Raw genomic sequence first — 27,858 nt, forward strand, 5'->3', positions numbered from 1 at the left:
TATCTGGGCTGAGCTGATGTTGTTACTCCTCTGGAATGCCCTTCCCTCCTGGGGATCCACCTTATTACTTTCCATCACATAGTTAACAACTATGTGTTTAGGTTAACAACTGCTGTGTTTAGTTACTGTTAGAACCTACGATGGCACTGAAAACGTAGCTTTGCACTTGTTTCTCAAACTTACAACAATCACAGTGTCCTGTGGTCACATGATCACCATTTGCAAGCTTCACAGCTAGCTTTCGACAAGCAAAATCAGTGGAGAAGTCAGCAGTCAATTGTAAGTTGTGGTCATATGATGTTGCACTTCACCACCACAGTAGAACTGTCATAAGTCTGTTTCAGTCTTCTGATATTTCAATTAATGACTGCATCACTTAGTTACAAAGTTGCTAGTCCCAATTACAATAGTTAAGCGAGGACTACCTATATATGTTAGCATACTATCATGAAATAATATCTGAAAGCCAATGAAGATATTTTCATCCTATCAAAAGGATATTGGTGGCAGCTAATTCTAATAAGTTATGTGATCATTATTTGAGAGCCAATTGAAGTTTTTCTGTAATCTTTTAGAGCAGCCTAATATACAATAGATTGCTATAATTAAAACTTGATGTTCTGATAGCTTTTGAAATTCCTAGGAAGTTCTAGAGCAGTATTTTTTAAACTTGGGAAGTTTAAGATGTGTGGATTTCAACTCCCATTGGCTGGTTGGGGAATGCTGAAAATTGAAGTTCACGTATCTTAAAGTTACCAAGTTTAAAAAACTCTTCTAGAGCATTCACTTATTTCTGATGACAGAATGGCCATATAACAAACAGATAAGAGGCCAAGAAGGGATAAAACCTATAGTTCCAAAGCATATGTTAGGGTTGTTTAAGGAGAAAAAATATTTGACTGGCAGTTGTTACTATTACATTGTTATCCCATCTTTTAAAAACATATTTGGCCGTTTCATGATGGCAAACCTATAAAAAATCCTGCCTGTTTTCCTTGAAAAAATAAATTTGTGAGGTTGGTTAGGATCAGAGAAACTGACTGGCCCAAAATCACCCAACCAGCTTTCATGCCTGAGGCTTAGAATTCACCTGGTTTCTAGACTAGTACCTTAACTAACACATCAAACTGACTGTCTCTTCTCATTGGAAGCTAGAATAACTTTCTGAGATAAGAAGTGGCTGATTTCATGAAGGCAGCCTGTGAGCATAGTTTGCTGTAAACCTTTTGTTGTTATTGTTGTTAACTCAGCTTGTATAAACTGTAGTGTGTGAACTTTCATTTGCCTTTCTGCATCTGGCATTCTTATTTGGCTTTGACAGTTTCTGTTTCTTGTGATATGCCATTTTAATGACATTTCACTAAAGGGAGACATTGAATCAGAAAAGAGGATTCAAACACTTGTGATCTTTTGTCATAAAATCTGTCACTTTTCAAAAGTGGCAAAAAGAAAGTAAAGGTATTTGCAAGGATAGAACATCAATAGTTGCAGAGATGCCACATTACAAGAGCTGATCTTAGATCTTACTCTGAATGCAATATTGGCAGTATTTGGGGGAGATGGCTTTACATTGACAATTTTGTGATGCGTTGGTTTCACTTTACAATATGAATGGGGGTACAATAGCCAAACAGTCACAAGTCAGGTTGTTCAAACTTTTAGATGCATTTCCAGTGTGGAAATGAGAAAAGTGTCTTAATGTTTTATAAAAGGAATTAGCTTAATTAATGTATTCAAAAGTGAAAAATTGTTGAGGGATCAGAGACCGTACTGCAACCATACAGTACTTTGAGGTTTGCAAGAGACCTTCTGCACACCAGGATTTCACTGAAAGAGAAGTTTTATTTTGTTGTTTGGATTTTAAACTCTGAGAATGGGTCTAGAAGGCCTCAAGAAAGTAAACTATTTTTATTCTTACTTGAAAATCATCTAACTCCTTCCATAAGGACCCAAAATAATACCACAAAAATTCTCAGAAGTTTTCTACTCACAATTACCCTTATATTTTTCTTAAAAAGGAAAACAATGCAGCCATTTTGCTGCTGAATTTTGGAACATTATCTCTGAGAAAACTACAAATGTGGTGCTAAAGGTAACAAATTGCTTGCTCTTGTTCTGTATGGATATGCTAAATTGTTTTTCCATAGCAGATTTCACAACATGCAAATGATTTCCATAAGTCATCTTAAAACTTAATGGAAATAAAAAAGAAGCATCCTATTCTTAGAACTGTATTACAGTACTCTAATTCAAATATGTGTTGAGCCCATGCTATCTACATTTGTTGTTACTGCACTAAAAAGGATATTGTAGATAAAAGTAAAACAAGAAAATTAACTTTATGGTTGGTTAATGGTTTGGAGTAGCTTCTTATGAGCTATATTACAGTAGTTGGAGCTTTTATCTGGGAATAACAAAATATGAGATGTAAAATCATACATGACATAGGCCAGTGCTAGCGAACCTTTTGGGTTCAGCATGTTGAAAGTTCAGGAAATGCCTGACTCTGCTGGCATGTAACCCCCTCCCACTGAATAAAAGAAAAACATTTAAAATTCATTTATTTAAAAAAAATATAGTCCAATTGTGTAATCTCTAGGATCTGCTCTGCATCACTTACCTCCAGGCATTGTTCCCTTTCTTTTAACCGGCCTGTGGCTTACCCAAAGCAGCTCTGGGTCACATGAGGCCTTCATTCTTGAAGTGGTTTCAGAGAATACTCTTCTCAGTGTTTGTATCTTCCAAAAACCATGTGAAAGCATGCTCCATTCTTGCACAATTTTCAGAGGGTTTGGAGGGAGTGCGAGAGTACAGTCTGCTGGTGCAACTTCTGAAGGTTGCGAGAGAACACCCCCCGTTCTCATGTGGCCACCACAGCCTCTAATAATTACTCGTGAATGGAACATAATTTTGTCAAGGGTTGATTAATGATGGCATGTCATCCAAAACATTGTGGCATGTCACCTTTGACAAGTGTCATAGCTTCGCCCTCATTGGTTATACTACAGGTAAGAGAAGAAGTATCTGGTATACTACAGGTAAGAGAAGAAGAAATAACTTTTTCTACTAATAAATAAAAGTCTAGAATTTATTGTTAGCAATTCAGCAGACTACAGTATCAGTGTCAGCTAATAAGTGCAAAACTATTAATGTCTCCTGAATCACTAGTTTGCCTCACATGGATACTTAACCATTGTGTGCCACAAAGCAGGATTAGATCTGCCTATAGAAGGAATGGCGAACCTATGGCACGCATTCACAGGTGGCACACAGAACCCTCCTTGCAGGCACGCGAGCCTTTGCCCCAGCTTGGCTGTGCTGCGCATACGTGTGCACCTCCTGCCAGCCAGCTGGTTTTCAGGTCTCTGCCGCACATGCGGGAGATGTGCATGCATGGGGGGGGGGGCGGAGGTCACACATGCATGAGGGGAGGCGCACGTGGGGGATCGTATGTGCAGGGGCAGGGCGCACGTGGGGAGTTGTATGTGCATGAGGGGGCTCACGCATGCATTGCATTATGAATGTGTGTGCTTTTGCGCACAGATGCACACGCTTTCAGCACTTGGTGCCGAAAAGGTTAGCCATCACTGGCCTATAGCCTAACCCAGAAGACTGCTCTGATTTTATTAGAGTGATAGCATAAAAGTAAGGCCTGGTTTGTTGTTTCTCAGGAGTCTTTTAGATGTTTACAAATTTTCTGCCGTACTTTATAAGTGACTCATGTTCGCTAGCTATCGGTCCAGAATTGTTAGAACTGAACCTCATCACAGATGGTCACTAACTAGGCTTCTGTAGATACTGGCGTCTATCCTGCTCTCTTGGAATAATTAGTGAAACGAATAAATCAGGAGTGAGGAGTGCAAAAAGGAACTGGATAGTTTTACTTATGAATGTAATAGTGTGTTGGATTGTGCCTAAAATAGAACAGTCAGCATAGATTGCTTCAACCTGTCTGGATCTATTTTTAATACTCCAAACCATGTGGTAAAACCACAACCTTTCACGTTTTATATCTGGAAGAACTAAAGCCACAGCATGGTAGGGAATTTATATATCATTGAATATATTTGAGAGATTAAGGTATTAGAAAAGTAGGGGTTTGTTACTGCTGCAAATTATTAATAATATCAAAATTGTTTATCCCCTGCTGGTCTAAAATGAAACTGAGTTAATATTAATCACTAGAACTGAATATTTACAGCCAGACTGTTTAAGTTATGAAGAAGCCAGATTGTTTAAATTAAGCTACAAGTCTGGACATATTTGTACTTTTCTATGTATTACTTTTATTTTGATTTCTTCTGTATCTTCTTGGAGTTGAAAAATCAATTATAAAATGTAATGGTATCAAGTTCATTTTGTTTGGTTTTACTTATTTTAGAACTGGGGTGTGTGTTTTTTTGGTGTTACAATTTTTATTGTCTAAATCCCTATATACAAAATTTAGATTTTAAGGTCATTGAAAAAGGTTCCTACCATCTTATACTTTTAAAGCATCAAGAATATTGTTGTTACTGTATGACCTGAGAAATATGCTGAGCACTTCAGGTTTGAATAACATTTCTAAATGTTGCAACAACCAAATTACGTTTTGGTGTGTCATTATGACTTGCGCAGCTGAAAGCAGTTTTGGAAATTTTTATACTCAATCCTAAATAGAATTTCTAAATTAATTTTTCAAACTTACTATGTAACCAAAACTGATTTATTTGTAATGTCACTTTCAGTTAAACATGCATGGGCTGCCTCTCAATTGACCATGTAATTGAGCATAATAATTAACATTTGTGTTCCGAGGCAAAATAATTTACTTAAATTGTCAACATTCCAAATAATGTGTAATATTGGGGCAGTACGGCTATTACGATAAGTATACATTTCCTGCTAATTTCCAGTTTTGATCAGAAGAGGTTGAACATACTTGGGCATGTCCTCTATGACTCTATGGTTTATATAGGTTGTATGTGCATACCCATACAACTTTATCAAAACATGCCTGACCACTAAAACCCATTGCAACACAACCAACACAAGCTATAAATAGAATATCACTGCCCTACATCAGAAACATCTTAGAAGCAACCAACAGACTATTGCAATTACACAGTACACAAATAAACTAAAACCCTCCAAAACATTTTAAATAAACTAAAAGACCCAGCAGCCCAAGAAGAAAAAAACAGGAGTCATCTGTAACATACAGTATAAGAATTGTAACAGCCATTATATAGGATGCACATGCATAAGACTACCAGAGGGCATCCATGAACATCAATTATAGTCAGAAAACATGATAAAAACTACTTAGAGACATGGACAGACAGGCTCAAACATAATTTCAACGGGAAAATTTTGAACATGCTAGACCAAGCTAAATCTAAAAGCAGTAAGAAATTCCTGAAAGTTTGACACTTAGATATGTTAACCATCAACAGAGATATTTAGCCACCATTGAAAAGAGACAATAAAAAAGCTAGGAGAGAAACAAAAAGGCCACAACACATCCTCTTCAGCAGCCAATATCCAGACAAGTAGAGATTAACATCAGACAAACAATCAAGAAGAAAACAATAGCCTGATCAAGAAACTACTATGGAGAAAATAACACCTGCAACAACACTGGCAAGACATGTTGCCAGTGGTGGGTTTCTACCGGTTCGCCCTGGTTCGGGCAAACTGGTAGTGGTGGCAGCAGGAGGCTCTACCCACCCACCCGGAAGCACCATGCATGAACAAAGCAAGTGCACACATATGCGCGCTCACAGTTCCGAACCAGTAGTGAAGGTAAGTGGAACCCACTCCTGCATGCTGTGGTATATAAACAGCCAGTAAATATCACACTACTGATAGTTTTATTTAGTTATTTATTTATTTATTTATAAAATTGATAAACCATCCTTACCACAGGGTAACTCTGGGCAGCTTACAATAATAAAAGATATAATTATATATACATACAGTATGTCACAGAAGTGAGTACACCCCCTCACATTTTGTAAATATTTAAATATATCTTTTCATGTGACAACACTAAAGAAATGACACTTGGCTACAATGTAAAGTGATGAGTATACAGCTTGTATAACAGTGTAAATGTGCTGTCCCCTCAAAATAATGCAACACACAGCCATTAATGTCTAAACTGCTGGCAACAAAAATGAATACACCCCTAAGTGATAATGTCCAAATGGGGCCCAAGTAGCCGTTTTCTCTCCCTGGTGTCATGTGATTCGTTAGTGGTACAAGGTCTTAGGTGTGAAGGAGCAGGTGTGTTAAATTTGGTGTTATCACTCTCACTCTCTCATACTGGTCACTGGCAGTTCAACATGGCACCTCATGGCAATGAACTCTGAGGATCTGAAAAAAATGAATTGTTGCTCTACATAAAGATGGCCTAGGACCTAGGCTATAAGAAGATTGCAAAGACCCTGAAACTGAACTGCAGTACAGTGGCCAAGACCATAAAGCGGTTTAACAGAACAGGTTCCACTCAGAACAGGCCTTGCCATGGTCAACCAAAGAAGTAGAGTGCCCATGCTCAGCGTCGTATCCAGAGGTTGGCTTTGGGAAATAGACGTATCAGTGCTGCCAGCATTGCTGCAGAGGTTGACCATACTGTCAGACCATACACCGCACACTGCATCAAATTGATCTGCAGGGCTTCGTCCCAGAAGGAAGCCTCTTCTAAAGATGATGCATAAGAAAGCCCGCAAATGGTTTGCTGCAGACAAGCAGACTAAGGACATGGATTTCTGGAACCATGTCCTGTGGTCCAGTGAGACCAAGATAAACTTATTTGGTTCAGATGGGTGTCAAGTGTTTGTGGCGGCAACCAGGTGAGGAGTACAAAGACAAGTGTGTGTTGCCTACAGTCAAGCATGGTGGTTGGAATGTCATGGTCTGCGGCTGCATGAGTGCTGCCGGCACTGGGGAGCTACAGTTCATTGAGGAAACCATGAAAGCCAACATGTAATGTGACATACTGAAGCAGAGCATGATCCCCTCCCTTTGGAGACTGAGCCGCAGGGCAGTATTCAAACATGATAACGACCCCAAACACACTTCCAAAACAACCACTGCCTTGCTAAAGAAGCTGAAGGTAAAGGTGATGGACTGGCCAAGCATGTCTCCAGACCTAAACCCTATTGAGCATCTGTGAGGCATCCTGAAATGGAAGGTGGAGTTGCACAAGGTCTCTAACAACCATCAGTTCTGTGACGTCATGGAGGAGTAGAAGAGGACTCCAGTGGCAACCTGTGAAGCTCTGGTGAACTCTATGCTCAAGAGGGTTAAGGCAATGCTGGAAAATAATGGTGGCCACGCAAAATATTGATACTTTGGGCCCCATTTAGATATTATCACTTAGGGGTGTACTCACTTTTGTTGCCAGCAGTTTAGACATTAATGGCTACGTGTTGCGTTATTTTGAGAGGACAGCACATTTACATTGTTATACAAGCTGTATACTCATTACTTTACATTATATATATATAAAATGAGAGAGGTAGATCCCTATGGTCACATGATCAGAATTTGGATGCTTGGCAATTGGTTCATATTAATAACAGTTGCAGTGTCCTAAGGTCATGTGGTCATATTTTGTGATCTTTTGAGAAGCAAGTTTAATGGGGAAGCCCAATTCACTTAACAACTGGGTTACTAACTTAACAACTGCAGTGATTCACTTAACAACTGTGGCAAGAAAGATTTAAAATGGAGCAAAATTCACTTAACCGCTGTCTCAATTAGCAACAAAATTAGAAATTTTGGGCTCAGTTGTGGTCATAAGTTGAGGACTACCTTTATTCAACTTGATTGTTTATGTACCATCAAGTTGAAAACCACATTTCCTCCATGTCGATTAGCCTGCTAGCATGGTGTCAGGGAAGAACAGGCAAAGAGTGTCACATGCATCTTGATACATAATCACAGGTCTTAATGATTGTCCGGTTACACTTATGTACATCATTATGAATTGTTTTGAAAGGATGATAAAGGACTTTATTGTATCCAGCCTCCCTCCAGCATTTGACTCACTTCAGTTCGCTTATCGTCCAAATTGTTCCATTTCCTCTTTTCTCCATCTGAGCTTGGCACACTTAGAGGAAAGAAGTACTCATGTGCAAATGCTGTTTGTCGACTTTAGTTCAGCATTTAATACATTCCTCAGCATTTAGTAGATATACTGGGCCTTTTATGCTTTAATACTCCTTTGTGCAACTGGATTCTTGATTTTCTCATTGATAGGCCCCAGTATATACGAGTTGGAACTAATATTTCTAACACCATGTTCTTGAGCACAAGTTTATCTCAGGGCTTTGTTTTAAGTTCGCTGTTGTTCACCCTGCTGCCCCATGACTTGTGCAAGTTTTGCTACCAACCATATTGTGAAGTACGCAGATGATACAACAGTGGTGGGCCTTCCTTATACCGGATGACAATGAGGGTGATTACTGCGAGGAGGTAGAGGGTTTGGGTGAACAGGTGTAATAAAAACAGTCTAGTTTTAAATATAGGAAAAATAAAAGAAATCATTGTCAATTTCAAAAAAAGCAGGCACACCCATACATCTGTGTATTAACAATTCACCTGTGGAGATGGTTAGTACTATCAAGTTTTTGGGTGTGCAGCTGATGAGGTTAGCTTGGTGGCTCACCAGTGAGACACTGGTAAAGCAGGCACAGCAACAGCTGCATTTTCTGTGTCTTATAAGAAGAGCATATCTTCATTCACCTATCCATACCATTTTTATAGAGGGACAGTTGAAAGCATCCTGTCATATTGTATTACTGTGTGGTTTGCAAGTATTACTGTTTTGGACAGGAAGGTTGTGCAGAGAGTGGTGAGCATGGCATAAAAGATTATTAGAAATTCACTTCCTTCTATCCAGGACATGACATATAACCGATGCCTGGCCAGAATCTGCAATATTGTCAGGGATGCTGCACATCCTCTCCATGACTGGGTTTTCTTTGTTACCTTCTGGGAGGAATCTTCGCAGTATCCAAAACAGAACAGCTAGATTCTGCAATAGCTTTGTATCATACAATATCAACCTTGTTAACTCTCAAAACACTTTTTTTCTGCTATGTATTAAAAAAGGATTGTAATTAATGTGTGTGTGTGTGTGTGTGTGTGTGTGTGTGTGTGTGTGTGTGTGTGTACCATACACATATGGGAATGGGTATGGATATGGGTATATATATATTTTCTTTAGAGAGCAGGCATCAGAATTTCATTTTTTAATGTGTGCCAGTGTGTTTACAGAACAAAGTGACAATAAAGGTTATCTTATAGTCGTGTGTGATTATGGTATTATATGTATGTTACCATTTTGGTGTCATTATAGTTTGTGGTATATGCTGCTACCTTGGAGTGTAAATTGTTTTTAACTGACCCTAGTACTAATGAAAGAAATACATAATATTCAAAGCAGTTGTTTAAAACCTTAACTTGTGTTAAGTTTCAGACTGAATTTTAAACACTCTGGATTTTTTTTAATCTGCAGATTTCTGTGGCTATGAACTAATATGATTGGCTAGCCTTATTGGCACTAAAATCTAATGCCCCCACCGATAACTTGGAAGGATTGAACACTCACAAAAGGGAATGTTACGGTGGACAGTTCATTTAGAAGGTGGGCCTCGAAGAGTAAACCACGCTGCTGTGGCTGTTGGACATAAAGTCTACTCTTTTGGTGGTTACTGTTCTGGTGAAGATTATGAAACTCTACGACAGATTGATGTTCATGTATTTAATGCAGGTGAGTTGAGGAATGTTAAGGTTTAGAGAAACAGGACTTAATTATGCTTTATTTTAAAAAAATTCAAATACATATGTTTATGTTTAGTGAATGTTAATTTTAATTTAATATGTCAGCCATCAAACATAGATGAAGCTACTGAAAATTTTAAAATATTCAATTGTGATGAAGCAAAAGAATTTCTCATATTAAAATTTTTCCTTTATAGAAAAATTATATATTTGGGGGAAGCATATGTAAAACAATACCATGTTTTGGAGAAAAATGGAGGTGCTAGTTATTAGTATATTGCAGGAGACCATTTACTGATTTTTAATATTATTAATTGTTTATTTGCCAATTTTGAACTGTGTAATACATCAGCTTGTATCTCAAGAAAGTCAAAGCTCTCCTTATTGTTTATTTAGTAAGAAATCTTAGATAACTTCATAAGAGAATCCTATGTAGTTTCCCATTATCTATATAATCCTGAGGTGCCAGTACTCTGCATATACCTTTTAGTTTATTTATTTATGAAATTTATTTGCCCTCCCCATCTCATATCTAATGATTCTGGGCAGCTTACATCATAATATTAAAAAACAACAATTATAGAACACAGTGGATAAAACCATTAACAAATAAAGTAGTTGGTAGAATCCTAGCAACAGTACATAGTATATAGTACTGATAAACTGGTCCGAGATTAGTTTGTAGAGAATAGTGAGTTTGTCATGTTTATGGTACAACTGCTACCTAAAATGTGTGAAAAACTGACTGATACCATGGAAAATGCTACATGTGGCATGGGTACAACTAAGGATAGTAATTTAGTCCACCCTAATCCTAAATTGAAATGATGGAACATGTTATTTTGTACTGTTCCCTCTATGCAGGTTCCTCTACCAGGAATTTTTATCACTCTTTTCCACTAACGAGTCTGGTCATTCCTACTTGTACTATTATAGTACAATTATACCGTAATTATAAGTATAGTATGTGATATATACTATAAATACACACACACACACATACATACATACATATATATAATTATATAAATATACAATTATAGTATAATTATATAGTTCAGTTATAGTAAGTTGTAACTATCTGATCAATCTGGTTTAACTTCATGGATTACAGCTAAGTACTGCTAAAGTTTGTACAGTACGGTACACTATAATATCTCTTCCATTTTTTCTTACATACTTTTAGAATGTTACATATTTCTCTTTTTTATCTTAATTGTGATTTTTATTTTTGATCGATTGATTGATAGAACTTTCTGAGCTTTTTTTTAATAGTCTCTCTGCGTTGGACCAAACTACCACCAGTGTGGACGAACAGCAGGGACCATGTGAGAGAAGTTCCTTACATGAGATATGGGCATTCTGCGGTGCTGATTGATGACACTATCTACATCTGGGGAGGCCGTAATGATACTGAGGGAGCCTGCAATGTATTATATGCCTTTGACGTCAGTAAGTGTTGTTGTCCTGCTTCCATAACTTTCACTATCACATGCTTATAAAGGCAAATAGGCAGGGAGGACAAACGTTTAGGCCATTTATCTCTTACTGATATGATATTAATGGAGTAATGATGGCACATAGCAATGGCCATGATATTAAACTGAGTAAGCCAAGTGTGTTAACTATAAATGAAGAATTATTATTAATAATTACTACATTTATTATGCTTTTGAACTTTAATTATATACTTTAAATATTTATATTTTTACATGTAAACACTTCTAAATTATATACTCAGGTTATGTCAATGTGTTGCCCACTAATAATAAATATTAAATATATTATTTCTAAATTAATCAAGCATTTAGGAAATATTTATTAATGTAATTGCTTTCCGTTCTATTTCATTTTTGTTCTTATTATACAATCAGCTTCATTAGTATATTGAGGCAAGTAATGAACATTATTCTTATCATTACTGAAATTACTTTTCCTTCTAAGTTAAAATCAGCTTCATTGTTAGTGAGGCTAGTAGTAATAATGATGATGATTATAAACTAATGAGATTGAAACTATTTGTGCTTAAATTCATTTGAAACCAATGTTCTCTTTGTTTTTCTGTTGACTGCATAGTAATCTCTCTAGCTTGGCACAGTAGGATTCTATGCCTCCAAAATGCTAAATGCCTGCTTTTGGAAGCTCTAACAAGTTGAGCTTTCTGTGAAGACAGCCTCAAGTACACTGGGTACAAATGGAGTATCATGAGTTTGTGGAAGAAATGCACATGACACAGTAGCTAATGCATTCTTTGTATATATCAAGATGTGAATACCCTAGTATCAGAAAGAGGATAGACAAAATGAGCAAATAAGATATGTTAATATACAGTAGTGATTAAAAGTTGGTGAACCCTTTTGAATTTTCAATATCTCTGCATAAGTATGACTTGATCTCATAAGATCTGTTCAAGTGCAAATGGGTCATGCAGTAAGACAGTGATCCCAAACATGCAAGCAAGTTCAGAGCAGAACAGATGAAGATAAGGAAGATGAATATTTTGGAATGGTGAGGTCAAACTCCAGATTTAATTTACAGAACTATTATCTGAAATGAGCAGTTCATGCTGAAAATTCAAATGTTACTGAGTTAAAGATGTTTGTCATAGAGGAATGGGACAGAATTCCTACATGGTGAAGTGGGAGCCTGATAATCAAGTCTAAGGAACATTTGATTGCAGTTTTTGCTGCTAAAAAGTGGTGCAGTAAGTTGCTGAATCTAAGGGAGAACATTATTTTTTTTCACACTGTCACAGATTGGATGACTTTATGAAATAAGTAAAACAAGCTTCAAACTTTGGGGCTTTTTTTTTACTTGGACTACTCTTCTGTATCAATAAGATTCAAATGAAGCTCTGATAACATAAAAGTTTAGAAAAATCCAAAATATAGCAAATACCCTCCCAAAGAAGTAAGGTTAACAAATTATCTGAGCAAATTGTCCTAAGAAACAAACAAGAAAATGTATACCAAGTTGATCTTAGCAATTGGGTTTATTGTTTAATATGGAAGAGGGGAAATACGGAGAAATAAATATAAGAACTCAATTAGAAAACTGGAAAGACACATTAGTTCCCACCATGGAAGAGTGGATGAGAAAGGTGATTGAATTAGCGTTGGTGGCAGTTTTGTTTCTACTTGGAAATCATTTCTGGACTTTCTGCTTAAAACTAAAAAAGTAACTTTGATTTTAGACTTTGATAGAATGAGTTTGTATTTATTATTTATTTTTATTTATTATTTTTTTTATGCTGCTCATTTCCCCTACAAAATGACTTTGGGCAGCTTTGTAATTTTAGAATTTTAGAAATGGCTTGAAATGTTGTGAAATGTAAAGCAAAAGGTTGAGGTTGTAATTTTTTTTTTTTTTTTTTGCATTCTATTGCACTAAAGAAAATTGGAAGTCATTCTTTCTCATTTGTTCATTTTTCTCATTTTTCTAACTTAATTTATTCTATATTTTTATTTTTTAAGGAAACTATATAAACGATGTATTAAAAAGAAAAGAATCCAGTTAGAAAACATGTGGGTAGCTTTTTTGTAAATGACTGTGGTATTGAGTTTACTGTAATGGGCTCCCAAAACAAATTTAATAAATAATAATAGTAATATTGAGAGTGCTAATATTTCTATGTTTTTTTGTAAACAGCAGAAATAGTTTCACTATATTACATTAGATCTGAGATAATGTTCACAAGGAGTATTGCAAAGCAACATAGGAACTGTCACAGTTCAAAGTCCTAGGCAGCCTTGTACCTACCATTTCCTATCATCCCTGGAAAGCAAATGTATTAAGCCTACTCTTCTTGAGGGAAAATAAAATAAAATCCCATATGAGTCACTTCAGGCTAGACAAAGCCCTGAGCCTATTATGCAGGGCACTGTCCTTTGCTGGCTTACAAATGCCATCTAGATTAGATGTCACAGCTCTAATTTCATCTGTTGCACTTGGTAAAGATCCTTAGAGATAATACTCAACTGAATTTAGAAATCTAAATATGGTCAACTTATAACAACAATTGGGACCAGAATTTTTATTACTAAGCAAGGAGATGGTAAGTGAGTTGTTTACAATTTTATGACTTTTTTGCCAAAATTGTTAAGCGAATTATTGCAGTGGCTAAGTCTCAATCATGCAGTCATTAAGCAAACCTGGCTTTCCTCATTGACTTTGGATGTCAGAAAATGGCTGTCATGTTGCAAATGATAATCACATGACCCCGAGTTGCTGCAGTTATTGTAAATACATGCCGGTTGCCAAGCAACCAAATTTTGATCAGAATGCTGGGTTTGTTGTAAATGCAAGGACCAGTTGTAAGTTATTTTTTTCCAGTGCCGTTGCAACTTCAAACAGTCATTAAATGCATATACTCGCATAGAACAAGATTTGGTTTCCCATTATGAACTTTCATTGGGCTGGAGGACAAGTCTAGTTAGTCTGGTTGAATGGCTATGGTTGGAAGCCAAGTTACGGGAGACCTTTATGGGATAGAGTTTTTATAGGACAGTCTGTTGCTGCTTCCTGGACCAAGACTAAAAACTGACTGCCAACTATGCTCAAGGAATCTCTTAAGGATTATCTGTGCTTTGGGGGGAGGGAGGGATAAATGGGACTTTTCAGAACAAGTGTTGCCTTAAAATTTACACAATTTTCATTGCTGATATTCTCAGAATTATATGCACAGGATACTTTTCATTGGTGAAAAATGCCTCTTCTTCATTTAGTCATTTTCCAAAAGGATTCAAGCCTCTCTGTGATATAGTTTGTAATATTAATCTATGATGATAATATAATAAAGCCACATAACTAATGGATTTAGATAATTTTTATGAACTACTGTATAGCTTTGGCACATATATTGTTTGGTGTGCCTTATACAGACTTTACATGCAGAAAAAGATCGTATAATTTAATGATTTTCCCTCCAAGAGTTATGAACTTTTGTCACATATTCTTGAGCATGCCATTCTGTGACCACTAAATATAGTTGATATATCTCCACTTTTTTATTTTTATGTATTAGACATACACAAATGGTTCACTCCAAAAGTTTCTGGAATGGTTCCAGGAGCAAGGGATGGACATTCAGCATGTGTCTTGGGAAAGAGCATGTATATTTTTGGAGGATATGAGCAACTGGTAAGTTGTTCTAAAGTTTGTACCATTTATATGCAGATCTACTTGCTTTCAATATTTAAATACATCTTTGAAAAGTAAAGTCAGGGGTTTTTTTGTCAGTTGCTGATGATAGCCTAATGTTTCCACAGTCTGGAAATAATGCTAAATTGCTATTGAAGCTAGAAACAAAACTTACTAAATACAGTCAGATTTATTTCAAAACATGCAACTCGGAATAAAATAGTCCATACCTTGGCTTTGAGCTAAAATCTGTTTGTTAATATTTTTGCAAGCTGATCGTACTGAGAAACAGATGAATAACAGTAACAACGGATAACAGATAATTGGTTTCTCTATCAACATTTCAGGCATCTTTGTCTTTATTGGTCAGACTGTTTTAAATAAAGCCTATTAGGTCCTGTGGCTGTATCAAATATTAAGCCCATATCTATCAAATAATCTGTTGGACATTTCTGGTGCTTCTCATGACCGTATGTGGATCATAGTTACAGCTAGGTTTAGCAATAGCATTAAAGTTAGAACCGTTTTCAGTGAATCTGCAGAATTAACCTGCAGAATGCTGTAATGCCCTCTGAAGAAAACTTCAGAAATGAAGTATTAATTTAAGATACTAATCTATAACTCCAAATACTTTGTCTTCTTTTATGGTAATTCTAAATTCCCCAAATCCATGGCAAGGACAGCCAAATTGTATCTTTTAAAAGTTAGTACTGATTCCTTTCAGAATATTTGGCTTGAGGTTTTGGGGGGGGGGGGGGCTAACGTAATGAGTTCCATTAAACTTGCATTGCTGGAACAAGTTAGGTTCGGCTTTATTATTTTAAAAGGCAGTTGATTTAGATAAATCATTCAGAACCATGGCTATTAGTGACAATGGATTTAATATCCATTGCTTACTTTTGATGTCTGTAGAATGGAGATAGTTTTATGATGACAACTATGGTAAAGCCCATGCAGCTTGTAATTCTGTATTCATTTTGAGATTTGGATAATCTAACCACTGAACAGGTACTTTGTTTTTTACTCACTTCTTATAGTTCCCTGAATATATTCTAATTCCACAGGGAAATCTTGAAGAATTAAATTCAAGAGTTTTCTTGTCTGGGAACAAGGTAATCAATATCTCTTTAGGAATCCTAGATTCAGTTGGCAATTCTGTTTTGATATGTCAAGTAGTTTAATCACTGCTTTTTCTTTCAGGCTGATTGTTTTTCAAATGACATCCACAAACTTGACAGTAGCAACATGATGTGGAGTTTGATCTGCACTAAGGTCAGTATATATGCAAGGAATGTATTTTTTGCTCATTAAGCGATCCTATTTCTAGTTTAACCTCTGTCTGCTGTGGGTTAAAATCAACTGGAGTATGAATACTCTGATCCCATACCCTTCCACTTCTTTTATTCCAAAAATTAACTTTCCTTTGACTGCCTCTAACAGGAATTATTTTTCAGGGCACACCAGCTCGATGGAGAGATTTCCATTCAGCCACAATAATTGGGACAAAGATGTATGTGTTTGGGGGAAGAGCAGATCGCTTTGGGCCATTCCATTCCAACAATGAGATTTACTGTAACCGAATCAAAGTATTTGACACAGACACAAACTCTTGGCTGGATTCTCCTCCCACTCCTCTTCTCCCTGAAGGCAGACGAAGTCATTCAGCATGTAAGCTGTAACACTCTGTAGACTATATCTAAATGGTAGAGATCAAACAAATGTCTTCAGAAGGTCATATATTGTTCTGTGTTTTTTCTGTCTATATTTTTCTGTCTTTCTATAATTAGTCATGTGCATCTGTCGAGGGAAATGCCAAAAGCTCAACTGAGTCAAAAGAACAGTGAAGGGGGGGGGGGGGAGAGAAATCAATTGCTTATCTTTCTGTCTATTGCCCCTGCTTTTGAAATTATTCTGACCTGTCTTTTCTCTGATTTTACAGTTGGCTACAATGGAGAATTATATATATTTGGTGGTTATAATGCACGCCTGAACAGACACTTCCATGACCTTTGGAAATTTGATCCAGGTATTAAACTCGCTCCTTTCATTGGTACTTTTATGATCATAATTATAATGATGCACTGAGCTGAATTCAGGTAGTCCTCAACATACTAGCCCAATTGGTATCAGAATTTCTGTCATAAGTCATTGTAACTTGAGTCTAACCCAATTTTATGACAATTTTTATTGTGGTCATTAAGCAAATGACATGGTGGTTAAACAAATCACATCCAAATCATTAAGCAACTCCAACTTCCTCAATGGTTGTTTTTTATCAGAAATCAGCAAAAAATGTTGCAAATTGCAATCACGTGACTGCAGGCCTCTGCAACCAGTTGTAAATGCAAGATGGTTGCCAGACACACAAATTGCAATCTTGTATCTGTGAAAATGGTGCAATGGTCATAGGTGCAAGTGCAGTTGATAAGCCCAAGACCATCATTACTTTGAACTATTGTTAAATGGTCACTTGTCAAGGACTACCTGTATACGTTGTATAAAATAAATGGGGGCATATAAATGTAGCTAGAGATTCCATCAGTATCAGCTGTTTATGATAAGTATTTGGAGACCAATTCAAATTATTATTATTATCATTCATATATGTGTCTTATTCCACAGTGTTCACATTGCACTACTGTAGTGAAATACAGCAACAGGGAATAACCATCTGCAGCATGCGCTAAGGATTCTTTGAATGTGCAGAAGGGATGTTTTAAAATATCAAGTTTTTGTTAAATGATGTGATCTGTTAAAATGGAATTTGCACAGATGGAATATGATTCACAGCTCCTACAAGTTCAGTCTATAATTAACTCAAAATTAATTATAAAAATTCATGTCTGAGAAAAACATAGGAAAATATATATTGGGATGAATGCATAGTAAAAACATACAAGAGAAAATTATCAATTTTCACAATTTCAATTGTTGTGGATTTGAGGAGTGTTAAAACTGGATCAATATAAATGTGCAGATCCCAATTATGCATTACAATGGCAGATTGTGCAGTGAACAAGATTGCTTATTTCTGGTTATTGTCTGCAGGTTGGACAAAATAGGTAAGATGGCAGTCACAGCATCACAAAGTCAAGTGTGCAGTGTCAGTATACATTGCTATGACTGATAGGAATCTAGGGCATATTGAACTTACTGGCTGTAAATTTTTATAGATTCTACTCCAGTAACAGCAGTGTCAGCTTGCAGATCACGTGATTGCATCAAGGATATTTCTGAATGGGAATCAAAATTGTGGAGGTTTAGGCATTATTATTATTATTATTATTATTATTATTATTATTATTAGTTCAATTTATATGCCGCCTTTCTCTGAAGACTCAGGCGGCTTACAATGTATTTAAAAAAACCATTATAAAACATTTTAAAATTAAAACATTAAAACCCATTCACACCATTCATGGCCGGATCTCACAAGATCGCAACAGCGAGATCAACGGCCCCAGGCCTGCCGGAAAAGCCAGGTCTTCACCACTTTTTCGAAGGCCAATAGGGTGGGGGTGGTCCGGTCCTCAGGAGGTAACTGGTTCCAGAGAGCTGGGGCAGCCACAGAGAAGGCCCTCCCCCGCGGGCCCGCCAGCCGGCATGATAAGGCAATAGTCTCATCTGTATTGTACTTTTGATGGATAAATTAGCTGGATGAATTATGTGATTCTAGCTCTATATTAAGAACTTTTTATATGTGATTGTTCTATGATGGCAGAGAGATATCATCCGTTCATTGATTTGAAAACTGGAGAAGGGGGATTCTAAATTTATTCAGGAAATATGTTCTTATTTGATTAGGTTAATATTCCAGCAGTTCAGATTTTTTCAAGAAGCTCATTTCTTTTGTGAGGGTTAAAGTCCAAAACCAAGCTGATGTTCAGTTGATTACTTTTTTCACATGATCTTTCCCATCCTCATGTTTTTCCTGAGTCTTTTAACCATGGAAACACTGCAACCCATTCTAAAAAGCCTTCTTAGTCTGAACAGAAGGACCTAGCACGGGCCTCTGTAATCATGTTAAATCTTTAAGATGTCTTTTTCTCTGAGGAACATTGGCCGTGTATTGATATTTAATGTATTAAATTGAATAGTAGGTGGAGATATAGTTTCGGTTCCTGCTTAGGCAGACATTCAATAAATTAAGACTTGATGCATATAATGCTACTTTTTAGCCTCAGTCGGTTGAATAAAAAGAAGGGCAAAAAAGTACTTTTCTTCTCTATGCATTCATTTTAAGTTTCTAAATTTTGTTCAGAAAAGCATCCACAAGCCTCTTGGATTCCCACCCCTCTCAGTGGCTGTTCCTGAAACAGATTTTTCTATTTAGCTTTTCCCATGTCTCAAGAGACATACGCACGCAAACTTGGAAAGAGACAGAACAGGAGGCAAGGGATTAAATATTCCTGTTCTTCCCATTCTTTTCTCTGTTTATCTAAATATGCATAGCTTTAATTTGGTGTGCTTAAGGAGTAGGAATACAATGAAATGAATGTTATCCTGAAAACAATGAATGTTACTATTTAGGGATTGAGCCAATAATTTCTAATTATATCTGAGCCAGTGAGACAGAATATAGAAAACTGATCAGTATCAGTAAAAAAGCTCACAATGATTTATAATCCCACTGAGAATTCTATAATTTAGGGGCAACCATGTAAAATACAGTTATTTTTTACTTTTTGAAGATATTTAAGAAGAGATAAACAATGGTAGAGTTAATATTTTTTCATTATCTGTTTTTTTTAATTAGGCATAATTTAGATGATTTAGTTTCCTTAAAGTAGAGTAATAACAATTGCATGAACAGAACTTTATGCAATTAGCGGTAAGACATTAACATCGGTAAAATAATTTTGTTGGATTCAGTTATGATCCGTCTGATCCATTATCCTAAAACCCCATAGCCAAAATTTTTCATATCTCAGTTGTTTCTTGGAATAAATTCTTGAAATAAATAGTTTTCTGTTTCCTTTGTTTTCCTTCCCTTGCCATATTCAAAAAATAGCAAGAAAAAAAGTTATTTTCTTTTGATAATGAAATCAATTGGTGATTGGAGGCAAAATAACTTCCATACAGCTGTTTTTCTTCTGAATTTGCACATTTCTTCCCTCAAAGGAAGAGTAACAGGCTTCTCTGGCTTCTACACTTCATGTATTTACCAAGAGGTGGCACTGTATCTACATGTTTTCTTCAAGAAACCATATATTATAAGCCTATTTTTTGAAAATTTTGAAAGAAGCTGTGTGGATTCTTATTTACAAATTCTCTTTTACCCTCCAAAGCAATTGATGTTTCAAGGATCCTTATGTTGTAAAGATCTATCTAAAATGAATTTGGGGCTAAATGATTTGGAATCTTTGAACTGTGCTATCTGTGACTTCCCAAGGAAATTTATAGGAGTTTGCAGTACTTTATTTGAAGATATGCAATACAGTGTTAGTTTACACCAGCTTCTAAGAAACAGAAGGTATGAAATCTGAATACATTTTCTAAAGATGTTTAGCCCATACCAAGACTATACAATTGTGCATCTATCAATAAACTATCATCAGAGAACTAAAGCTCACAAACAAGCTTTAACAAGCTTACAAGATCCCGTTTTCTGTGAAATTTACAAGGGATCTGGAATCTAGCTATCCTAAAATAAGTTATTCTGATTAAGAAATGAGTAAGTAAACAGTGGAAGGAAAGATGAGATGCTTAAGCTTTTGGTTTAGTTTCTATGTAAAACATAAACTCCCTACAATTTGAGTTTGTCCCTTTGACTTACCTATAATAAAAAACTTTGCAATATTTGTATTTCATGGTCTATGTGTTTTCTCCAGTCTCTTTTACCTGGAAGAAAATTGAACCCAAAGGGAAAGGGCCATGTCCTCGCCGTAGACAATGCTGCTGTAGGGTAGGGGACAAGATCATCCTCTTTGGTGGCACCAGGTAAATAATATTTCATATTGCCTTTATTAATGTTTTGTTTCATCTGTATATTTGAATAAAATGTTTCCTAGTCTTAAATAATGTAAAATTTGTTTGTGGGGGGTTTTCTATGAAGACCAAAAAAAAAGTTGAATCATATAAACATTATTAATCATTCTAAAGCCTCTATCGAGTCTCTATCATACTGTGGTTCTGAACCCTAGATATCCTAATGCATTCAAACTTCTAAGCATATCTACCTACCTACCTACCTACCTACCTACCTACCTACCTATCTCTGAACCAGTTGTTCCTAACTTCATATCCTCCAGATGTTTTACACTGTATTCCCCATCTTGAAATAGCTGAGTTGGATGGAAACAGTAGTTGTGAGGATCAAGAGAACATTGCAATTAGGAAGACTGTTTCCTGATGACTTCAGGAACCCCCTAGATGTCATTTTTAGTAGCTAATTCTTTGTGAAATAATAATTGTTCAAATACCTCTGGGATACTGTGATTGAGTGATGGAAAACCTATCCTGAAATGCCAAGATTTATAGACAAACTGAACATTTAAAAAATTTATTCAGATATAACTTCATTCTTTTAATCAAGTTGTTTGGAATTATTTGCTTTTTACATTGTGATCCTGTAGCACACATTGTCTTGCTTTTATGTGAGGCAATATTGGGGGAGGGGGGGAGAAGGAAAGAGTTCCCACCCTAAAATGCAGTTATCAATATACTATTACATCGGGACACAATATTTTACTCGGCCTACTGGTCAGAACTAATATGAATGCCACACTAGGGATAAATACAGTATTTAAAATAATTTGGTTATCTTCTGTTGTAAAATAGTGTCCATAGCTTTGTCTTGAGTCATTTCTTAGGCAAATAGGCAATTTCTTCAAGATGATCTTCCTGTGTTTGAGCTCACAACTTAACCTTTTAAATGTCTCTTTATTCTTGAATTTTACTGAAAAGGTCAAGTGATTCCAGTCATTCAAGATGCTCTGAATAAGATAATGGACTCTCATATAGAGTACATGCTTGATGCTACTCTTATATCAGCAGACATTATTTCCTACATTGTGGACTGATTTTGAAAGTTGGGTTAGCATTTTTGGTTCTGTGCTAGAGTATTTAAACTAAAGCAAATAACTGTTATTTGCAAAATGGGGGCTTGTGGCTGCTCTGTTTTTCTATTACTTTTTTTCCCTCCTTACCTTATCACACATCCCAGATCCTGAATTCAGACAAATCCTTGCTTAGAACTGTTTCAAACTAACTATTTATTTGATTTCTATAGTTGCCAATCTCAATAAACGAGACTAGTAGAAAAAAAAATCAAGCAATCTTTGACAAACCCAGTCTTAATCCAATTTAGTGAGTTTCTGGTTATTGCATGATACCTGTTTAAAAACAAACTAATGGTCTTGATTTTTTCCAATTTATATAAGCAGTGTGCTCTATATTCTTCACTCAAACTGTCCAGTCTCTGGGTTCATCATTCTGTCCTCCCATACCAAGAAACTGTCTAAGTGCATATGTGTTTCCGTTTGCATGTGTGTATACATAAGTATATGGCTGGAATTATTGTGAAATCACCTGGTTCTAAAAATGGCACCATTAGTATATTGGTTCCCTCCTGTAATTGCTTTTCATATTTTTGAAAACAGCCATATTCATATACTATATGCTGAAAATGGATGCTAGAAATTTTTTTGTTTTTTTATATGTCATGGAATCCAGTGCATGGTTATCAGTCTAAGAAATGTATTTCAAGAGGCAAGACATGGTCCTTTTTATAACGTAGCTTCTGTTGTTCAATTAGAGATAGAATTGATTGGCTTATGGTTTTCTAATACTATTTTAGAGTTTTGAGTTAACAGAATGTCAATTTCAGGTTGGTGTGCATGTGGATTAAGACCTGGAAATGGAATGAAAATAATGCTGTATGGAAGAACCCAGGATATGGGCCAGAATTATTTTACCACATTTTTTTCTTTGTATTTCAAAAAAACAATGATCCTTTCAAATGAAATTCATTTTGCTTTTCTAATTTTTTTGGTAACTTTTTATTTTATTTAAAATATGTATATAGCTGCCCATTTTCTGACCAACTCTGAGCAGTTCCCAATCAAACTTTAAAAATATATTGCCAATTTCTGAATTATTAGCTTCTGAAATTTTCTTTTGCAAATTTAGAGATGAAGATATTTCATAATATTTAGCTGCAAACTGAGATATAACATTTTCAATTATATCCAGTACTGTGAGCTATTCTTTAGATTGGTGCAGTGGTTTTTCTTTCTCATCTCCATTTAAAAAAAATAATTAATTGTGCTTGTACATTGTTAATACTTGCAACTTATCATGGTTTACACTAAGCCATTTAGATAATAGAATATAATTAAAACCATAAATAATAACATAAAACATGCTTACTCTTAAAGAATAAGCAAGTACAAATATTATAGATTGCTGCAGCTATCAAGCAACAATAATTGTTGAATACCCTGTGGAAAAGTTTTCCTTTGGAAAACTTTGGAAAGGAATTCGCACCAACCCAGGTCAGGTTCACCAAAGAGAAGCACCATCTCTCTCCCTATCCCCTACTCATTTCTTACCCTTTGTATCTGGAAAACACTCAGCATCCCCTACCAGAAAAAATATGCAGGATGGGTCATTCCTATCTCATTTCTAAGCCATTTTGGTATACTTGTAAACCACCCAGAGTCACACAACTGTAAATGGCAGTATAAAAATTTGGCAAATATATAAGTGAGAAGGGGTCTAAATCGGGTGAAATGCTCCCGGTTTGAGTAGGTAGTGATGGCGGCGGGCAGTTCGGAGAACCGGTAGCAAAAATCCCTGCCCCCGCCCCCCCCATGCCCAGCTGAGCCGCGTGATCATCAGAGCCTTTTTTTTTCCTTTTAAATGGCTCTGACGAGCCAAGCTCTGACAATCCCAGTTGAGTTGCCTGCTAATCAGGCAACTCAGCTTGGATTGTTGGATCCATTTAAAAGAAAAAAAGTTTCTTTTTTTCTCTTCCCCCCCCCCTCCAGCTTGCTTACCTTAGCTGCTGGTCACAACGCCTGCCTTGCTTCGCTTGCTCTAATACCTGCAATCCATTGCATCAGCAAGCAACTGAATTTCCCTGCCTGCAATCAAGCTCATCGGTGAGCATCTCTATCTGCGATTTATGGACTTCAGCTCTCAGTAAAGCTGGCTGAGGAGTTCTGGGAGTTGAAGTCCACAAGTCTTAATGTTGCCAAGGTTGGAGACCCCTGTTCTATTGGGTAAGTTTTTTCCCCCTTTGGGAGCTTTAAAAAAATAGTTAATTGGGGTTTTTTTTAGTTGTTCTTTTTTTAGACCTAGCCATTTAAAGTTTAGGAAGTTTTAAATTTAGCTGCTTTTATATAAAAATAAAATAAAATAAAATAATATTTGTGCAGCTTCCTGAGATTTAGTGTGTTTCTGTAATGTTTCACTCTAACTACACAAACACACAATATCTCACAAAGCTGTATGTGGAATTTTGTGTGTGTAAAGTGTGAAAGTTGGTTTTTTGGGTTTTTTGTGGCTGTGTGAGGTTCCTGCTTGTTGCGGGGCCATTTTGGGTCTAGCACAGCTGCTTTTACATTGTGGGTGTGTGTGTAAAGTGTGAAAGTTGTTTTTTTGGGCTTTTTGTGGCTGTGTGAGGTTCCTGCTTGTTGCAGGGCCATTTTGGGTCTAGCACAGCTGCTTTTACATTGTGGGTGAGCCAGTTGTGTTGTGTTGTGTTTTGTTGGTTAAAAAAGGGCAAAGAAGTGACATTGACTTGGCTACGCCCACCCAGTCACCTTACCACCAAGCCCCACTCACTAATTAAGCCACGCCCAGAGAACCGGTAGCAAAAAAATTTAGATTTCACCCCTGGTCTAAATGCCAAAAAGAGCATTTGGAATCCACCCCAGAAACTATTAGCCAATGCAGCACCTGCAGTATATCTGTCTCATGGTTATAATAGTTCTTACTGTCAGCATATGGGAACTACATTCTGCAAGATTTGCAGCTTATAAGTAATATGCCAAGCAGCAATTCCATGTCAAGGGCATTGTGATAGTTTTCCCTAGTGGTGATTTATTTATTTATAAAATTTATTTTATCTCAGAATAACTCTGAGCAGCTTATAATTATAAATGTCTGTTGCCGTAAATTCCTATTTCAAGGAGGGATACAGCTGGCAAACTAGCCAAAACTAGCTATTTTTCAACCTCCTTGTACTTGGACTTAATTTTCATAAATGTTAATCATACCTATATCTCATGGAGCATTTCCTATTAATAGATAATAGCAGTACACTTTTGAAAATTTTGGCTAGTATGCCATAAGTATAGCTTGAATCCACTTCTACGCCATATACATTCATACTATTCTATACAATCTAGGACAGTGATGGTGAACGTTTTTGGCACCGAGTGCCCAAACCGGAAGGCCCTTGGTGGCGCAGTGGACTAAAGTGCTGTTAATTAGCACTTAGCTGCCAGCTGCCTGCAATTACTGCAAGTTCAAATCTCACCAGGCTCAAGGTTGACTCAGCCTTCCATCCTTCCGAGGTAGGTAAAATGAGGACCCGGATTGTGGGGGCAATAAGCTGACTTTGTATAAAAAGAACACCGCTGGGGGGGGGGGGGCGAAAGCCCTACTAAGCAGGTATATACAAAAGTATGAAGGCTATTGCTTAACGCATTGTAAGCCGCCCTGAGTCTCCTGAGAAGGGCGGCATATAAATCGAACCAATAAATAAATAAATAATGCATGCGCCGGCCACCTGATCTTTTGGTTTCCTGCGTGCCAGCCAGCTGGTCTTTGTATGCACCGGAGCATGCGTGCACTAGAAACCAGAAGAGCAGCTGGCGACAGCGCACGTGCCCACAGAGAGGGCTCTGTTTGCCACCTCTGGCATGCATGCCATATGTTCGCCATCACGGATCTAGGATCTCAAACCTAAAGAGTATCTTGCAATCCAGTCTAACGTTGCCCATCCCTATCCACTAGGAGATGAACACGGTGCTCTGAATCATATTTAAGAATACCTACACAAATTGGGGAAATCTCTACTTCATAAAAGTAAAATGCAAAATTCAGGATAAGTTTTTTTTTACTCACTCCATATATTTTCTTTTACTCCTTTCTTTAGAGTACTTCTTAGTACTTCATTCTAATCTGACAGGAAGAAAACATTAATTCCTGGAAAAAGAGAGGGCCGTTTTCAAAGTACAAATGGGCAATGAAGATAAAGATATGTGGGAAAGAGAAGGTGGTGTTAAATTGCTAAAAAAGCTATGTGGGCTGCAGGGTACTCATAGGTAATATAAACAGTAGATATCTGTATTCTTGTCTTATTTCCTGTGTTGACATTTTTCTCTTTTTGGTGAATGCTTTTGCCTGCCTGGAGCTTTGCACACAACTTGCACATTTCCCATCACTGTAGGGAATAGGTTTCATTCCAGCTCTAATGGAACCAATGAGTCTCATTCCAGCCTTATTTTATGATATTCATGTGTTGTAGTGGTTTAAAGTACTGCTTTTCAAATACAGGTAATCCTCAATTTAGAACAGTTCATTTAGTCACCGCTCAAAGTTAGACCAGTAAAAAATGGAACTTATGACTGTTTTTCACAGTTATGACCTTTGCAGCATCCTCATGATCATATGATCAAATTTCAGATGCTTGGCAACTGGTTCATATTTATGATTTGCTGTGTCCCAAGGTCACATGATCTTCTTTTGCGACCTTCTGACAAGCAAAGTCAATGGGGAAGTCAGATTCACTTAACAACCAGGTTACTAACTTACCAACTGCAGTGATTCACTTAACTGTGGCAAAGAAGGTTGTAAAATGGGGCAAAACATGTCTCACTTAACAGCATAAATTTTGGGCTCAATTGTGGTTATAAGTTGAGGACTATCTGTATACACATAGATGCTTTTTAAAAAATCCTAAGGAAACAATTAACAATCTACCTATAGAAGGATCTTAACAACATTTATTATTTATTGTTTGCTGCTGCAGATTTTAGTCTCATTTCTCAGAATTTGTGAGAAGGAGGTATTTTTATTCTTTTCTAAAGAAATGATGAACATTTATTTTCACATTTATATCTGGCAGTATTATCTAATCTAGGAAACATCATTGGGTCACAAAGGAAAGTTTTACTCTCATCTCAGATTTTATATAAGGGTGCCAAGACAAAAAGCAGAAGAAGCTAAGCTTATTAAGGACAGTAGCAGTTGTTACAGTACTTTATATATATTATATATGCTATATGTAATGAAACATAACTTAATATCATATTTATAGTGCCTTTCACTATTGTCCATATTAGGTACATGAATTAATAAGTGCCCGTTGCAGTCATGAATAGCATTCCATAAAGCGACATTGGAGAACAATATTTTCCAAGAACAAAAGATTGAGACTTGAAAGACAACTATTTTCTGATTCTAGAATTACATACATACCAGTATCTACTATATTATAAATAATTTAGAAAGGCACAATCAAGAAATACGTTAGGCTGCATAAGTATAATAATAGTTGTAATCTGCAACTATAAAACAGAATCTTACCTGAAAGACAGAATTACTTTTGACTTTCTAACCAAATTTATATTTAATCGACGCATCTAACTCGATAAAAGCCTAGAGCAGGATTTCCTGCTTTCTAGCAAAGCTAAATAGCGCGGCACAGCTGATACCCCCTTGCTGTTCTACTGACCTTCCCAAGCCTCCTTTTGGCATGTGCTGTGCATATGCGCATGCGCAGTACACACCAAAAGGAGGCTTGGGAAGGTAAGTAGAAGCGAGGGGGGGGATCAGCTGTGCCACGTGATTTAGCTTCACAGCAGCACAGCTGATCATCAGAAATACTGGTTTGGAGGAACTGGTAGCTTTTTTTTATGCCAGTTCGCCCAAACCGGTAGTTTTTTATCACTACCGGTTCACACAAACCAGAGTAAGCCAGTAGCATTTCAC

At 36.5% G+C, this 27,858-nt stretch overlaps 1 protein-coding gene across 5 annotated transcripts in view; it reads left to right on the top strand.

The window, feature by feature from the left end:
- The window catches only part of KLHDC3 (kelch domain containing 3), a 46,573-nt gene that overhangs the window by 3,442 nt on the left and 15,273 nt on the right, over positions 1-27,858 (top strand). For 3 of the 5 annotated variants that reach the window (XM_070932307.1, XM_070932311.1, XM_070932308.1), the window contains exons 2-9: positions 9,509-9,763; positions 11,050-11,226; positions 14,798-14,913; positions 15,978-16,025; positions 16,114-16,185; positions 16,368-16,581; positions 16,853-16,939; positions 20,745-20,853. In XM_070932307.1, the coding sequence (XP_070788408.1) occupies positions 9,610-9,763; positions 11,050-11,226; positions 14,798-14,913; positions 15,978-16,025; positions 16,114-16,185; positions 16,368-16,581; positions 16,853-16,939; positions 20,745-20,853 (977 nt within the window). In that variant the 5' untranslated portion in view covers positions 9,509-9,609. Of the gene's footprint in view, positions 1-3,993; positions 4,039-9,508; positions 9,764-11,049; positions 11,227-14,797; positions 14,914-15,977; positions 16,026-16,113; positions 16,186-16,367; positions 16,582-16,852; positions 16,940-20,744; positions 20,854-27,858 lie in introns of those variants that run through there. The other 2 variants (XM_070932309.1, XM_070932310.1) reach the window with 2 other exon arrangements.

The sequence above is a fragment of the Pituophis catenifer genome, unplaced genomic scaffold (genome assembly GCF_029215685.1).
Source record: "Pituophis catenifer annectens isolate HBS135680 unplaced genomic scaffold, rPitCat1.0.hap2 SCAF_1, whole genome shotgun sequence".
Lineage (NCBI taxonomy): Eukaryota > Metazoa > Chordata > Lepidosauria > Squamata > Colubridae > Pituophis > Pituophis catenifer.